At 38.2% G+C, this 16,631-nt stretch overlaps 1 protein-coding gene across 1 annotated transcript in view; it reads right to left on the bottom strand.

The window, feature by feature from the left end:
• Positions 1-3,068: 3,068 nt before the first annotated feature.
• Positions 3,069-16,631, bottom strand: part of slco2a1 (solute carrier organic anion transporter family, member 2A1) — a 34,492-nt gene continuing 20,929 nt past the window's right edge. Inside the window, exons 8-15 of the mRNA XM_034701169.1 lie at positions 16,546-16,618; positions 16,282-16,446; positions 13,692-13,896; positions 12,453-12,600; positions 8,383-8,546; positions 7,657-7,721; positions 5,650-5,770; positions 3,069-5,568 (exon numbers count right to left, since the gene is read on the bottom strand). Of these exons, the coding sequence (XP_034557060.1) occupies positions 5,448-5,568; positions 5,650-5,770; positions 7,657-7,721; positions 8,383-8,546; positions 12,453-12,600; positions 13,692-13,896; positions 16,282-16,446; positions 16,546-16,618 (1,062 nt within the window). The 3' untranslated portion in view covers positions 3,069-5,447. The remainder of the gene's footprint in view (positions 5,569-5,649; positions 5,771-7,656; positions 7,722-8,382; positions 8,547-12,452; positions 12,601-13,691; positions 13,897-16,281; positions 16,447-16,545; positions 16,619-16,631) is intronic.

Genomic DNA, 16,631 nt, shown 5'->3' with positions numbered 1-16,631 from the left:
TGTGTGTCATGCCTAAACCTATAAAAAAGCTCCTGGGACCCATGTCATAAAACCAACAGGAAGTCCAAATTTGACACTTCTGGGTTTGTTCTATGAGTTGGGAAGTGGATTTTCAACATAAATAAATATCCTGAAAATTGGTGAACATATCTGCATCATTTCCACTCAGGATATTGTTGAGATGAGGGTCTTGATGTGTGTCACAAAAACTGTGATTTTTTGTCAGAGGTTGTGGTCAGTTTGAGGCTGCAAATTTAGATTTTGACATTTTGTCTTACCGTAGCATTTCAAACTGTTGTAGCTCAGCCATACCTCAACACATCTGCACAAAACTCTTGTGGTTGTTAGGGTTCTAAGCTTGAACACACACACACACACACACACACACACACACACACACACACACACACATACACACGCACGCACACACACACGCACGCACGCACGCACACACACACACACACACACACACACACACACACACACACACACACACACACACACACACACACACACACACACACACACACACACACACTGTCAAATCCTACCTGGTTTCTCAATTTCTCCTCAAAATGTTTAGGGGGCACCCCAAGTCTTCCCTCCCCTGAACCCTCCTGTGAACCCTCCTGTGAAGCACGTTAGCCTATACACTGTAAAAACTGAGATTGGGGTTAATTCATATTTACTAAATAATTCTTAGTAACCTATAAATAATCAAAAAGACTAAGTGCAGTTTGGAATCGCATTGAGCTGAATTCAACACATTTTAATCAATAATTATTTACATTTTACTCAGTTTTCTCCAAGTTAAATCAGCTATGAATCCCTGAGTAGAATTTAATTATATTTTATCAGGAAAGTCAAAAATGCATAAAATTCATACATTTTACAGCAAGTTACCAAACATGCCAGCTTCACAGAGCAGTAAATCAAAATGATGCTATAATTGTCAGGTTAAAAAATGATTGTGGTCAATTAAGCCATTGATATTTTGTACAAATAAATGTTTATGCCTGCAGTTCTTTTTATGCATGGTGATTTGTTGACCCAATGTAAGTAAACTGTGGCACAAAGAAGGCATGATATTGTGTAAATTGGACAGAAAAATGATGGCAACAAAGTGACATTTAATATTGATGAATAGATTTAAGAAAACAAAAGGGCTGCATGGTGGTGCAGTGGGTAGTGCTGTTGCCTCAAAGTTAGAAGGTTCCTGGTTTGAATCCCCGACTGGGCAGGTGCCTTTCTATGTGGAGTCTGCATGTTCTCCCCGTGCATGCGTGGGTTCTCTCTGGGTACTCCGGCTTCCACCCACAGTCCAAAAACATGCTAACCAGGTTGATTGATCACTCTAGATTGTCCGTATGTGTGAGTGTGAGTGTGAATGGTTGTCTGTGTCTCTGTGGTAACCCTGTGATAGGTTGGCGACCTGTCCAGGGTGTACCCTGCCTTCCGCCCGCAGCCAGCTGGGATAGGTTCCAGACCCCCGTGACCCCTAACGGGTTAAGCTGTCAAGATAATAGATAGATAGATTTAAACAACAATGTGCTTAAATATGAGTTCGTCTAAATTACTTTTACTTAGATACTTAGTAAGTATAAATCAATTTCAGCCAGATAATTAGTAAATATAACTCATCATTTGGCATGCAATTACTAAATACAACATTTTAAATTGTTTAGGTGAATTATCATGTACTTAATTTTTTTGTTTAAATTTAGTTAAATTCTTTCAAATTTGTAGTAATTAAAATCTACTCAATTATATTACGCGTCACTTTGTTGCCATCATTTTTTTATGTAACCATTGTTCACATTTTTTAGAGTGTAGGCCAAATGCTGTCACCACAGCGATGTTCTGAATGCCATTAAACAGGAAATAGTTTTTAAAGGGCCTAAAATAGACTATTAGAGTCACTAAATGTTGTATACAGAACCCCAGCAGAGCAATAAGAACACATATTAGAAAATAATCCTTAGCCTGTGTACAATACTCAAACGGTATGGTGGCAGTAGCTTGTAGAAGTTTGACATCTGAAAGAGAAAATATTTTCAGGTGTACTGGTGTCATATTTGTAATAACAGGGACTCAAAAGTAGATAACATGACACTAAAATAATATCCAGTGCTTAATCAATCTTATCCTGGAGCACAAAGAGTGACAAAAAAGTACAGAGCCTGAGGCATGCTGTATCATTCTGTCTGTGAGTGACAGCTGCTATGTTTCAGCACCATGGACAGGGCTGAATCGGCCCTTTAAAGAATTGATCGTGTCGGGTCAATATTTCTATTATTCTAATGGTGATATTACACTAGACTACAACAAAAAAGTAGATCACATCATTCCAGTCCTTAGATCTCTACACTGGCTGCCTGTCTGTCAGAGAATAGACTTTAAAATCCTGCTGATGGTTTATAAAGCACTGAATGGTTTAGGTCCAAAATACATTGCTGATCTGCTGCTACTGTATGAACCATCTGGACCTCTGAGGTCATCAGGTACTGGTCTGCTTTCAGTCTCTGAGTCTCGTGTTTCAACAATTTAGACATTGAGACTTGAATGGCACAGTCATCTTTTAAATTGTCAAACATAATGTGTGATTCATGCATAAAGGGACACATCTTTCTATATCTCCACTGAAGGCTGTACATGTTGGGGTAAGTTCACACAGTTACCAAACTTCCCCTTCCTGTTACAACACTGACTCTACAAAACCTATAATTGAACCCCTTTGCTTTGATACTGTAACTCTTTTAAACTCCATGCTCATATTTTGTAACTCTGCCTTTATTATGAGATTTGGAGTCTTGTCTAAAGCTGAAACACCAACATGTGTCGGCAGCTTTGTCTGTGAATCTATTATGTTTGCAATCAACTGAATAAATCCAACTTGTGTAGAAATATGGACCTTATTATTATTTTTAAAGAGTCACTTAAACTAGATTTAAATACAGGACAGCCCTATCTATCAAACCGTCACATTTGCAGTAAACCTTTGATCTCTTTATTTGCCTAAAGTGCTCAGAGGGATATCCAGCCTTCAAGACACAAAGACAGAAATGTATACAAGTTTATTAATTGTACTGTATGTTTTATTAGCAAATAATACTTACATAGTTATGCAATCCAACCATATAAGTTGATAGCTTAATATGTCTGATTAACAATGAATGCACATGGTATTGAACGGTCCCATATAATGGTATTTTTAGCTGTTTAAAACATGTCCCGGTTTTTAAGCAATGTTTTGAATTCCTTTGCAAAAACAATCACAAACTCAGTCTCTGTGGAGGATCTGCAGCCTCTCAGTTTGTAACCTCATCACTCCTGCAGTGAGCTGAAGGCGGGAGTGCTGTGGTAATGAAACTCTCTGCTGATTGGCTGCTGATCGTGAGGGAAGGAGAAAGAGTGAAGGGTAGGACACTTTACGGTGTTGATGGTCTAACATGTGAAAATTAGTTATAGACTGTGCTTTCCTGACATCATACTTCATCAAAGACCAAAAAAAGCTAACACAAGAGCCTTTAAGCTGAAGCACTTATGAGATGTAAAAATATGCTTGCTTATCTTCTCAAACCATGTTGATCCTTTTATTTGAAATATCACAATACTGTTGGAGCTGCTGCTGAAATATCACGTCTAAGCCTGTTATACACACCACCAGAATAAATCAGAGCTTATATAAGGAAAGTGGTTTAAGTTGTACTGTGAGCATTTACTCTTTTTTACTTATCTGTAAGTTCTTTCACTTTGCATAAGCAGTGTGATGATTTTAGTTTGAATTACTTGTTTAACTTTTTTGTGGCATCATAGTTTCTCTGGGTTTGTAGAGTGTGATGATCTTCCTTTAATAAAGCTGGTTTGGTCTGAGTGGATGATGGATGTAATAACTGATTCTAGTCGAGATGCGAGGGCTTTACTTAAGATTTTTGTGTCTGTATTGATGAGAGATATTGGCCGATAACTTGATTGGGAGGTTGGGTCTTTGTCAGGTTTAGTAATAGTGAGATTGAGGCAGTGTTCATGTCTACAGGGAGTTTGGATGTTTGTTTGATGTCTGCTGTTAATCGGTTGAAAATGGGGGCTAGGATATTCCAGAAGTGTTTATAGAACTCAGCAGGGAAGCCGTCTGGACCTGGAGCTTTATTGTTCGACATACTTTTCAGTGCATCATGACATTCTGAGATTGTAACTGGATTATCAAAGGTGTCTGCTTGAACCTTTGAAAGCTGAGGTAATTCAGTATTGCATAAGAAGAGGTCAATGTTGTCTTGGGTTGGATTATGTGTTGATGAGTATAGTGTAGAGTAGAAATAGAGTATGATGATCTTCCAAAGGCAGACTTGATCATGTCTGCTGTTGTTTGTTGCTTATTGTCCCGTTGAAATTTGAGTGTTATTCCTTCTTTCTTGCCTTTCATGTGTGACGTTATGTGGTCAGCTCTCATTGTTGAAGCAGTCTGAGGTGAAGTGGTTAGCACAAACAAATTAGCACCAACTGTAGCCGACACGCTGTTGAAAATAAAAGCAACCACTGTTTTCTTTGGTCCTCCGGTGCTGGGACAGAACAATGTGTTGGTTTTTACAACAAAGAACAGAGCAGTTGGTGTGTCTGGCTCTAACCTTTAACATCCTGACTCTGTGACAAAAGCCAAACCACGATAGCTTAGGAGGAAATGGAGAGCTCAAGAAGAGGGAGGGGTTTTACCTACCTATGCAGATCCCTCCTGTTGTTATGTCACCACAGGAGCAAATTCAAATCAGCTTGCAGAGGCTGTTTTCCCTGGAGGAGGGCTTTTTCATTCCACATCCTCAGGTGTGCTAGGCTGGAGGGTGACTAAAGTTTGTGTATAGGTAAGGGAAAGTGTGTTTTTCATCATATGGGACCTTTAAAATTCATTAGCGGTACAAAAAAAATCAAGAGTTACATGTGATCATATATAAAAAGAATACTACATTTATCAAAGATGTCTCTGTGTATGAGACAAAACATCTATAAAACATAAACTTAAATATTAAGCTATACAGTTCATTAGTTACAGAATATATTCCCATTGGAAATAGAAACCTGATTAGATTCCTTCCTTGTAGGAAAACACATATTTATCTGTTATTTCATCAGTTGGACTCGTCGTTATCTCAGACCCATACAGAAATGTGAGGTACCACAGAGGAGAGATGTTCTAGCTGTCTTTTCTTCATAAGTGGATCATACTGTTAGAATTATTACAGTCATGAGCTTTAAACCTTTGAATCATATTTGACATTTTTCCTTAATATTTATCTCCAGCCGTTGAGGCACCAGGCAGGGAAGTTTGCAGGTAGGAGAGATCGATGTTGGACAGTCCTCGCTCTGTTATCTCCCCATGCTACAGCTTTGCTCCTCACACTGTCCTCCAAAAATGGCTGCAAAGCTTTAAGAATCATCAGGGACGCTTATCGCGGTCACAGCAGTCCCTCGGGCCTCTTCTCCAGACTGTACTCCTGAGTCCGCTGCACCTTCCAGCCCAGCATCATCAGCAGGACAATCCCCATGACCTTATAACCCACCTGTAAGCCCAGGTACCTGCAGGGGGGCAGACGCAGACAGATAAGTGAACTGTGTGGGTGTGTGTGATGTGTTTACTGAGAAATTAGTTTTTCCGACCTGTTCCTCAAGACGTTGTTGTCATAGTAACCACAGCCTAACTTCTTGCCGCACACATGCCGCCACCACACGCACGACGTATCGATGGCCATCCCGAAGAGAGCAGGAGCAGGAAGCCAGGCTGAGAGGGGGAGAGAAGAAGAGTGAAGGTTCAGGGTAAACACCTTTTATTCCTTTACTGAGGAGCTAGAGCCACATGAGGGCAATATCACATTCACTTCAAATATCTACAGTAAGAATACAAAGAATGAATGATGAATGTCAAATCAATGACACTCTGTTGCTTTTCAGTGACACTCAAGAGCTGCACCATGTCCTAGTGAGCCAGGAAGACATTTCAAATTTAATGCACAATATTTAACTTTAAATCAAGTTTATAAGATATTTAAAATGACCTCTAATGGTAATATTCTTTAAAGCAAACTCAAGACCGACCTTTTTAGTCTCACTTTTTACTGAGTTTCATTCTTAGAACAGTTTTATTTCACCTTACTTTATTTATTTATTCATTCATTCATTCATTCATTCATTTATTATCTGTTTCAAACTGTTGTCACTTTAATTCTATTTTATTTATTTCTGTACTTACTTATTTTATTTTTTAAGTATAGCATCTTATTTTCTTTTAATGGTTTAATATTTTAGTGTTTTATTATCTTAGAAATGTATTTTATTTTGGTGAGTTTAATTTCCTGTGTTGAGTTTTAACATCTTAATTTACCCCCAGTGTTTTCCTCATTAAGATATCATGAGAGTGTTTCCTCAGTTCGTTCAGCAACTTATTTTTTAAATGTTTTGTTTATTTAATTTTTATTGTAATTGTTATTATTATTATTGTTGCATATATTGCAATCTTAACCTTGGGATTGTGGGGTGGGTTTCGGGTCAGGGCTAGGGTTGGGATTGGGATGGGGGTCTTTTTATTTTTTTATATGTATTTTATTTTTAAATTTATTTATTCTATTTTAAGTTGTTTTTATGTGCAGCACTGGTTTTACAATCTCATTGTGTGAAAAGCGCTTTATAAATAAAGTCTGATTGATTGATTGATAGTCTAATTTATTAAGTATGTTAAGGAATTTGTAAAAAAAAAATCCTTTTTAATATGAATATTTTATCATTTGTTCATTTACAATATTCAAAAGTTATGTCTCATCAAGCAGAGTGGCCCTTCAAAACTTTTATTGTATGTTGAATGTCACATGATGTTTTGTCACTTTCATCAGGGATCATTATATAAAGAATTTATATAATTTAAATGTTTATATTTGTTTTGTTTTTTCATAAAATTCTATGAATCAACAATAAAATAAGAATTCACTTTTGATTTGGTCTGAGAGGTTGAGCTCATTTCTCTCTGTGTCAGTAAAGGGTTTTCATTTTTGAAGTAACAAGACAATCTACTGATTCATTTTGATGTTTATATATTTGTTGGTTGGGACACCAGTTTAGCCTGGTTGTTTGAGGTATAGTTTCTGCTCTTTCTTTTCCTTTTATCCTTCTTTTAATCTTCTTTTTTTTTAAGTGTGTTTGAGATTCCTGTCAATAATTAGGGAATATCGGACAGTTCGGCCCCTTTGTTTAAAAACTGGGTGGAGAACCGGCACAGAAGCTAGGTCACCAACACCCTACCCGACAGGCTCAACTTGGCCTCATCATTTAGGTAATCATAGTCAGACCCAGAAGGGATACTAGTGAGCCATTGCTGGTGTCATATAACGCCACTTTAAAAATAAAAAACTAACCCTTTAAAGCATGCGTTCTGTAAACAGACACTATAGTCCTTGTTGCAGTGGTCACTCTTTTGACTCCTTGCTACAACTGCTTGTTGCATGTCATCTCACACTGTCTGTTACACACAATTATCTTCCATCTTCAGCTGCTTTATCTAATAGAAGCAAAATGGCCCAAAATAATCAAAAAAATAATAAATATTGGTCACTTCAGACCTCCATGAAACCTTGTACTTTCTGGCAATGAAAAAGAAGACACAGAAGATTTACTTACCTAACACTCTCATGAGCAGGAACTGAATCCCTATAGCGAACGACTTTTCTTCAGAGGAAACACATCTGAGAAGAAGAAGAAGAAAAGACAACACAGGGTCAAAACCTGCATCTTATATTGGTGTATTCACACAATATTTAAAAACAGTGACATTGATTAATCGTTTGTTTCTTTCATTTAAAAAACAATCCTGTATGAGAGAGCCATGATTTAAAGGAGAACACTAAATAAGTCATTTTGAGCATCTTTATGAAACGTAAAACAAATGCAGTGCAGTTTGCTCTCCATTCATCCTCCATTGTCTTACAGTACATTAAAGCCTGCTGCACTCATTTATTAACTGCTGTGTTTGATTTTTTTATGGAGCCTTGCAGAGATTGTTAAAAACAAGAGCAGCTCAGCGTCTGACTGCTGCAGTGTCTGCGAGGAAAACGGCAATAAAGAGTGTGAGAGAATTACAGCCTGAACCTGGCAGAGCTTCACACTAGAAGGGGAAACAGTGGAAAGAAGTGTAGAATATATGTGTGTGAAGGAGCTGTGTGGATAGATTAGTATATATTCAAAACACGTTTGTAACAACAGCACATAATAAGTCAAGCACATTTCATGTAATTCAGGGGCTCAAGGGACCAAACGTGAACTCTATCATTCAGCAGATCACTCTATGTTAAATACAAATAACAAACAAATATGTGTGTGTTGTGATGTGTTGATCTTCTTCCTCACCTGAGCACCATCATGTACATTGGGTTGTGAGTGAGACAGGCGATCATCGATGCCAGAGAGATGACGAGTATGACGGGTAAAAGTAAATGTGGACAGCTGTTTGGACAGGCAGCTGGGCGGGCGTAGCTCTGACTCCCTGATATACACCTGCAGTTGGTGTACAGCTGCAGAGAGACAGAAAACAAAGGAAATATTGATGATATAAAACAGTGCAGACATATTTCTATGTGTTTATTTGTACTTCATCTTATATTCTACACTCATTCTCTTGTTGAGGATTAACAGAGCAGGTCTCTACCACTCTTAATGGCCCCACACTGCTTTGAGTCCCAGTAAGGTAAAATAGTTAACAGCTTCAGAGGCGCCTGAAAACCTGAAAAACATACTGTTAACTTGTGTTACATTTTCTCATACAGTGTCAGGTGATGGCCACAATGAGGCAGAACCTGATTTCGGTCTGGCCAATGACAGCCTTTTATTCAACTAAAGGTCCTCTGAGGAGTTTTTAGCCGGTTTTGAAACATCCAAACGTGTGACTACTTTCTCCCTATGAGCCAAAAGCAATTGAGACCATAATGGAAGAGACGTCTTATTTATATTTTGTTTGTTGCCTAAAACTGCTGCAGCAGAGTAGGTGTCAGGTACAGTGATAAGTTACAAGCTGAAAAAACAGCCTTTTACATTTTCCACAGCAAAAAGTCTCAATAAGTGCTACATGTAGCTGTTCAAAGACAGCAAGATGAACCTTTTTTATTACTACTTAATTAACCAAACAATAATCACACCATGTCAATCTGTCACTAGTGAAACGTTTTTAATACTGCCTGTAATTACCACTATTTAAACCAATTATAACATTTGTATAGATCTTAAATCTGTATTATTTTATTTAGATATTTTTATTTTACACATTTAAACGTATTCTTGATTGTACTTCTGTCTGGTTTACTGCAACAACTGAATTTCCCCACAGGGATCAATAAAGTAATAGCTTATCTTATCTTTTGCTCTTTTTATACCCAGTCATAATAATAATAATCTTTATCTATATAGCACTTTTCTAAATAAAGTTACAGACTGCTTCACAAAAAACAAGAAGAAGAAAAAGAACAATAAGATCCTAAAATGCATAACAACACATCAAAAAGAGAGCACCATAATTACACAGTTAGAAAAGCGTTTTTTTTTTTAAAAATAATCTTTTAAGAAAGGATTTAAAATGAGAGAGAGATATGGCACGCCGGATTTCAGAGGGTACGTCATTCCAGAGTTTGGGAGCTCAGACTGCAAAAGCCTGAAAACCCTTATTTAGTCTACAATCAGGCTCTGACAACAACCAGCTGATCTGAGAGGGCAAGCAGGCACATAAGGAGTAAGAAGGTCAATTATGTACTGAGGAGCCTGATCATCTTTAAAGAGCTTTAAAGATCATTTATACAATTTTGAAGTCAATATGATAATGAACAGGACTAACCTGTTGCAAATTAATGCAGCTTGTTAGGAGATGTTCCTCCGGGTGTTATTTCTAACATTTCAGTGTTTTGTCCTTTCCCAACTTTTTTTTAAATGTGTTGCTGGCAACACATTTTAAAAGAGCATAACTATTTTTTAAAACGTTTAAAATTTTGGGGGCGACGTTGGCCTAGGGGTTTAAGCGTGCACCCAATACACAGAGGCCATAGTCCTCGATGCAGAGGTCGCAGGCTCGATTCCATCCTCAACCATTTACTGCCTGTCCTCCCCTACTCTCTACCCCCCACACTTCCTGTTTCTCCTCAGCTGTCCTATCTGATAGAGGTGAAAATGCCCCAAAAATGTATTAAAATAAAACAAGAACATTTTCAGTTTTGACATTTTATGTGTTGTTTTTGAGCTATTCTTAATTAAATAAAGGCTTAAAATCATATGCAAGTCAGCAAAGTCTGTTTTTATCAACATTATACACAACATCGGGTTGTCTCTATTTAAAAGGTTAGAAAGTATTATTGAGATTATTTTAAAGCAGTTGGGTTAATGCTTCTTCTCGAGTCCACAGTCAAGATGAATAATGATCCTCTGATTTCTCTTTATTAATCCATTAAGCTAGCTGTTTCTGGCTGTGTCTGCATTGGGCTTTAGTGTTGCACAGTGGGTTTAGAGCTGAGTCAAACTGACTAATACTCTATTAGCAGTAACACAATCCTCCCACTGGAAGATTATTCACCAGCTGTGACGTTTAAATACTGAGGATTTGTCCCCCTTGAAACGCCTCTTATATGCCCAGTGACTAATCAGCATTGATCAGACATTGATTGTGAGCCACTGGAGTCCTGTTAGCAGTCAGAGCAGTCTCCCTGTTTGCTCCTGGCTGATGAGACATGATATGAGCTGCAGATCTGGGGCTTTATATCACTGCTGATGTGAAACATACGATCACTTTCTAAACCATGAGGCCGATTCATCAGAAAGTCTAAAGAGTGAGAGGGTGAAACAAGACGCTGTGATTTCTTTTCAGATCCAGAGGCCTCTGAGGCAAAAAGTCGCTTCTTGTCCCTGGTGTCAAATTGAACAGCAGAACATCTCCCCCCTGGAGAGCAGATTTAAAAACACTCTCAATGCATCCTAATTGCATTTTACTGGCAGTGTGTAATCCCTGCAGCTCTCTGTCCTTGTGTACAAACTAAAAGGTTAATTATACCCTGACAGGCTAACTCACAGATGTTGTGCTATAGGACAAGAACCAGATACCTTTACCTTCACTGAGAGCATACTGCTGTTCATTACTATCATTATAATCTATTATGATTATTATGATAAGTGTTTTACCTGCTGTAAAAACAAAGCAACCCATCCTGGACTTACTATATTTATTCCATATTTTTATAAGATAAGATAAGATATACTTTATTCAAATTATTTTGTTACAGCAGCTTACAACACGGGACAGGGAAATGCAACAATGTACTTATATAGTTTAAAACATAATAACAATAATAACAGTAATGACAAATTAAAATAGAATAGAATAAAAATAGAATAAAATAAATATGACAAATATTACAGATATATATATATAGATATATATACACACTATGTACACTTCTGTCTGATGAATAGATAGTGATGTAAGTTATTGCACAGATAAAATTGCACCAGGTTATTAAAAAAACCTACACAGTATGAGAAACAGTGCGATTCAGATGTGAGACTGGAAATAGTTTGTGGGTGTGAATCATAAACAGTGACCCGGGAAGACAGAGACTTATTGCCAAGTCACACAGTAACTGCCATGTAGTGAAATGAAGATGATATCAGATAATTAACGGGTAATTAATGCAACATTGCGATGCTGGTGTTAAATAGTCTGATTGCAGATGGGATATAGGACATGCGGTAGCGCTCCGTCTGAATTATCTGAATTAAATTACCTGGAAGTCATTTTTTGCAAGATCATTCAGCATCAGATTGTTTTACTGATTACTGAGGATGATTTGTTGAACAGTCATTTTCATTATGCACAAGCTTTCCTTTGATAACAAGGTCAGCCAAAAGTCAAATCCTATTTTTACTGTCCTCTTTTACAAGCACATCGATATTGAAATGATGATACCTCCTCAGTTAAAGTTAGTCTCTCACAGTCACAGGTTGAGCTGTGTACATTCCACTCACATTAAAGTGAACACTTCCACTGATGGATGGTGGATAGATTTCTCTGTCCTAACCTCTGTTTTTTTGTGGTTTTAACCTCTCCTGCCTCTCTGCTGTTTTTATCTATTTTCTTGTTTTTCCCACCTCAAACAAACACATGTCAAATTAACCTGACTTCTTTATCTGCACTGATATGATTACAGTTAGTCCACCAGGTCTGCAACACTACGGGAGTCTGTTCTTCATAACAAAGGTCTGCTGTCTAGAATTTGCAGACAGGTGCTATAAAATATTGCTTTGTAATGACCAATCAATGAACTCCTGCAGCATCATTGCAAACATATTTTCAATACTGCATACAATATAACCTTTAGCAGGCTAATCTGCAGGTGTTCATACTGTGAGAGGACACCATGTAATGCTGCTTTAGAGGAGGAACTGACCTGGACTCTGTGGGTGTTGTTGGGGTCTTTGGTGAAGTTTGTGCAGCCTGCATGACAAGGTGAAATATACTCCACACCGTCAGAGCCGCACACAGGGTTGAAGGCACTGGAAGGACAGGAGCAGTTGGAGTAGCACAAAGGTAGAGACCTGTGGAGACAACAACAACAATCTAATGTCATGGCTTATGTTGGAGCTGGCTGTGAGTCATTTGCATAAGTTGGCTGGTCTACATCTGAGTACTTTGTCTATGCAAATAGAGAATATTGTAATAAACTCAAAGAATTCAATATTTCTAAGTTTAGATGTGAAACAAAAGATAGTATTAGCTTTTTTTTTTAAATCCCAGCTTGAACACTAAACAGCTCAGACTGCCTGGAGTCTTAGCAGTTTCTCATTTCATCCCATATCACTGTCAAAACTTGCATGTTGGCGTTTTCAAAGTTCTCTGTTTGATCATTAAAGGCACCCTGTGGGTGTTTTGACAGCCAGTTATACTGTAAAGCATTGTCTCAAAGAATGTGCTGGCTACTTGGACACATGCACAAGGATGCAAAATCAAGAGGATGAAAAGACTCAACACACTTTCTGTCACCTGTTCTGGACTATTCCACTGATCTACAGGCCAAGGGAACCGTGCCAAGAAATGTGGGAAAGTGTTCAAATAAAGTCGATAAGAAGAAGAAGACCAAGTTTCAAAAGAAGTAAATGATGCAGAGTACAAACACATGCACGGAGGGGCTTTTGTGGTTGGGCATGCAGTGAGGAGCAACGCTGAAAGGTAAATATGGCCTGTTTTCAACTGAATCCATATTCCATCAATCCTATACTTCATATGTTCATGAAGGAAAGATCTGACAATAACATTAATATATTACATAGAGTATCCTATATTATCTCAGTGTACATTATATGTGTGCATAAAGAGAAAATTGTGAGATAGGAATAAATATATAAAAAAGAACACACATATTTCAGACTCAGAAGTGCAATAAAATCATGACAATGTCAGAAATTTGTAGGAATATACTTATTGCTCTCTCTAAATAAAAATGCCTCATTTACTCTAATCTACTAATTGAATGGACTTCTAAAACATTGTTTTTTGGACTTGTTTGGGACAATAATGTGTTTTTTAAAAGAAATTGTATCTGACTAAGTGTTGCACACAAGCTTCCAGAATGGCAGTACTTTGAGATCCAGTCTTGATATCACATAACAACCATCTTCCTCTCACTCACCCGAACTGTCCGATTTGGTAATGATTGACCTCAGAGACATTCTGCGTGGGGCAGCCCATGAAGAAGAGAGGGATACAGAGGAGGGTGGAGATGGTCAGCATCACCACAGAGAAACGTGGGATGGTCTTCAGAGAGAGACCCACTCTCTTCATGATGACTCCGCCCATCAGCATCCCCACGGCTACAGCAGGCAGATTGACAGCACCTGGAAACACAAACAGCTTAGTCTTTGTTGGTATGACCCTTTGTTTCATGTTACAACCTTTTTCTGTTTGTTAAAGTTATTTATTGTGGTTTATGCCTTTACTGAGAGATGGGACAGGGGGAGAGATTTGGAAACTGGGATGAGAGAGAAGGGCATGACATGTGATAAAGGGCCGTGGATGGGAGTCCACAAAGGACTGTGACTTCTGTACATGGAGGACACTATTTCCCCACTGAACTGGTCACTAATTTAGGACATGTTAGGCCAGCATGATAACAACATGAAGTGTTTTAAGTGTGATTACTCCTTTTTTGTGTCTGCTTGTTTTATGCACTGTGTTTGCAGGCTGTCCCTCCTGACCCCTAAATGAATCCAAAAACAGTTTGTTCTTTTCATCACTAAATTGGCACCAATTACTCTGAGGGAGCAGACAGAAAGCTTGAGCTTCATCTGACCCCTTCAAATGGTGTGAAAGCATGGTCATTATACCCAGGCCTCCATCCAGCAGGTGAGATGTATGCATGCTGAGTGAGGAGGCATTGCATAATTACATCACAACATTGTTCTTATATATTGAATTAAAAGCAGACTTTTCCAATGAGTGCATTGCTCACTTAATTCTCATTTCTTTATCACGATGAAATTGTGAATAAATGCACAGCCAGTCTATTCAGCAGGTCCCTTTACAAAGTGCATACTTTGCATGCAGTTTGTAAACAATAAAAAAAAAACTACTTCTTCATAACCACATCTAAACTTCTTGATAATACATCTGTTGAATGTCTGTAGTGTCTCTCTCTGCAGCTCAACTGTAAGACAACTTCTGCTGTGCAGAGAGGAAACTGCAAAGTACGACCAGATATAGCAGGACATTCGGGTTTGTCCTGTCTTTCTGCATTTCACATTCATGTAAAGGGGCATAGTAAGTTATTCATGGGAATACAACTATGCTGGAATACTAAAAAGTACTACACAGTGGTGAAAAATGTTCATGTGCAAGAAGAGTATGTTTATTTTTACAATAATAATATAATAATGATTATCTTTATCTATAGAGCACTTTTCAAAAACTGTTACAAAGTGCTTCACAATCCCTCAAAGGACGTGTGCAAAATAAAGAACATTTTAAAAGACCATACGGTTAGTGCAAGTGTCTCTACTATTAAAAGAACATGAAATCATAAAAACAAAATAAAAGCCGGACCTTGTACAAGACTCTTTGATCAAATAAAATCAGGAAATAGCACAGAATCTGCCAACCTAATTTACTCAGGCAGTTCATTCCACAGCTGTGGGGCCCGGACTGAAAACGCCTTGTCCTCCTGTGTTTTCAGACAAGATTTTGGGACTGAAAGTAGCTCTTTACTCGAGGATCGCAGATCAGAGATAAAACTGGGGCCGAGACAGTGCAGTGCTTTAAAAGTAACAAATACGGGGCACTGATGGCCTAGTGGTCTAAGCACCCCAAATGCAGAGGCTATAGTCCTCATCGCAGGGGTCGCTGGTTCGATTCCCGGCTGGTCGACCATTTCCTGCATGTCTTCCCCCTCTCTCTACTCCCCACATTTCCTGTCTATCTTCAGCTGTCCTATCAAATAAAGGCAAAATGGCCAAAAATATAACTTAAAAAAAAAAAAGTAACAAATACAATCTTAAAATCAATTCTAAAACGTACTGGCAGCCTATGTAAAGAAGCTAAAACAGGTGTGATGTGGTCATATTTCTTTGTTCTGGATAAAAGCCTGGCAGCTGAGTTCTGGACTATCTGCAGTATGTCATGGGATTTTTGGTTAAGACAGGTAAAAGAATATATACCACACATATATACCATGTATCCTTCTACATTTTATATAGTGTGTGGTTTTTCTTGCATTGTGTTTACTTCCAGTGTACTTTTGTGATGACAACTTCCCTTAATGTATTGCCCCTCTATCTTTTATACTTTACGTAATTGAACATAAGACCAATGTGCACAATTTCCGAAAACCTATACTGTCTAACCTAACTTCTGCAAATTGCAACAGACTACAACTTTAATGTGTGCTATCTTTAACCCAATGCAAGTTCCACCTGTAAGTCTGTAAATCAATGCGCTGTTTCAAAAGGAGCACAAGGTGGCACAAACCCTTACAGTCAAATTAAAAATGAAGTTACAAACCTCTTCACTCTTTGGAAAGTAGCCACAATGTGAGTGGTCTGACACGCTCCATTAAATGATTTGAACAGGCTGTTTCATTGCACCTCCACAGAGATCATAATAATGGTTTAATACATACCATGCTGAACATAATGACTTGTATTATTCAGCAGCTGACACTGACTGATAGGGCAATAGTGATCTTTTCCTGTGCTCCATCTCGATGTATGAACTCAAAAAGTACCTACCGACTAGCAGGCTCCCGTAGGCGACTGAGGTGCTGTACTGCCGCTCCAGGAACTTGTTCAGGAACGTAGAGAGACCCGCGATCACAGAGGAGAAGCAGCACTGTGCCAGGACCAGCGTCAGGAAGAGAGGGCTCAGCAGGAGGTGGACAAACAACCGGGGGAACACTGAGGAAACAATCATCACATGCATAAATGTCATGAATCTCAACTTGTACAAAACATTGTCAGTAGTGTGAGTTCATGTAAGAGTTTAAAACCACGTACTTTTCAGGAAATCAAGTAAAGAGATGTCAGGTTTTTTGAAGTCATCTTTCATGTCACCATCAATTTCAATAACCTGCAAAAAAAAA

This window comes from Notolabrus celidotus, chromosome 2 (assembly GCF_009762535.1).
Source record: "Notolabrus celidotus isolate fNotCel1 chromosome 2, fNotCel1.pri, whole genome shotgun sequence".
Lineage (NCBI taxonomy): Eukaryota > Metazoa > Chordata > Actinopteri > Labriformes > Labridae > Notolabrus > Notolabrus celidotus.
The sequence above is the reverse complement of the archived record's forward strand: the minus strand, read 5'-3'. Positions and strand labels throughout refer to the sequence as shown.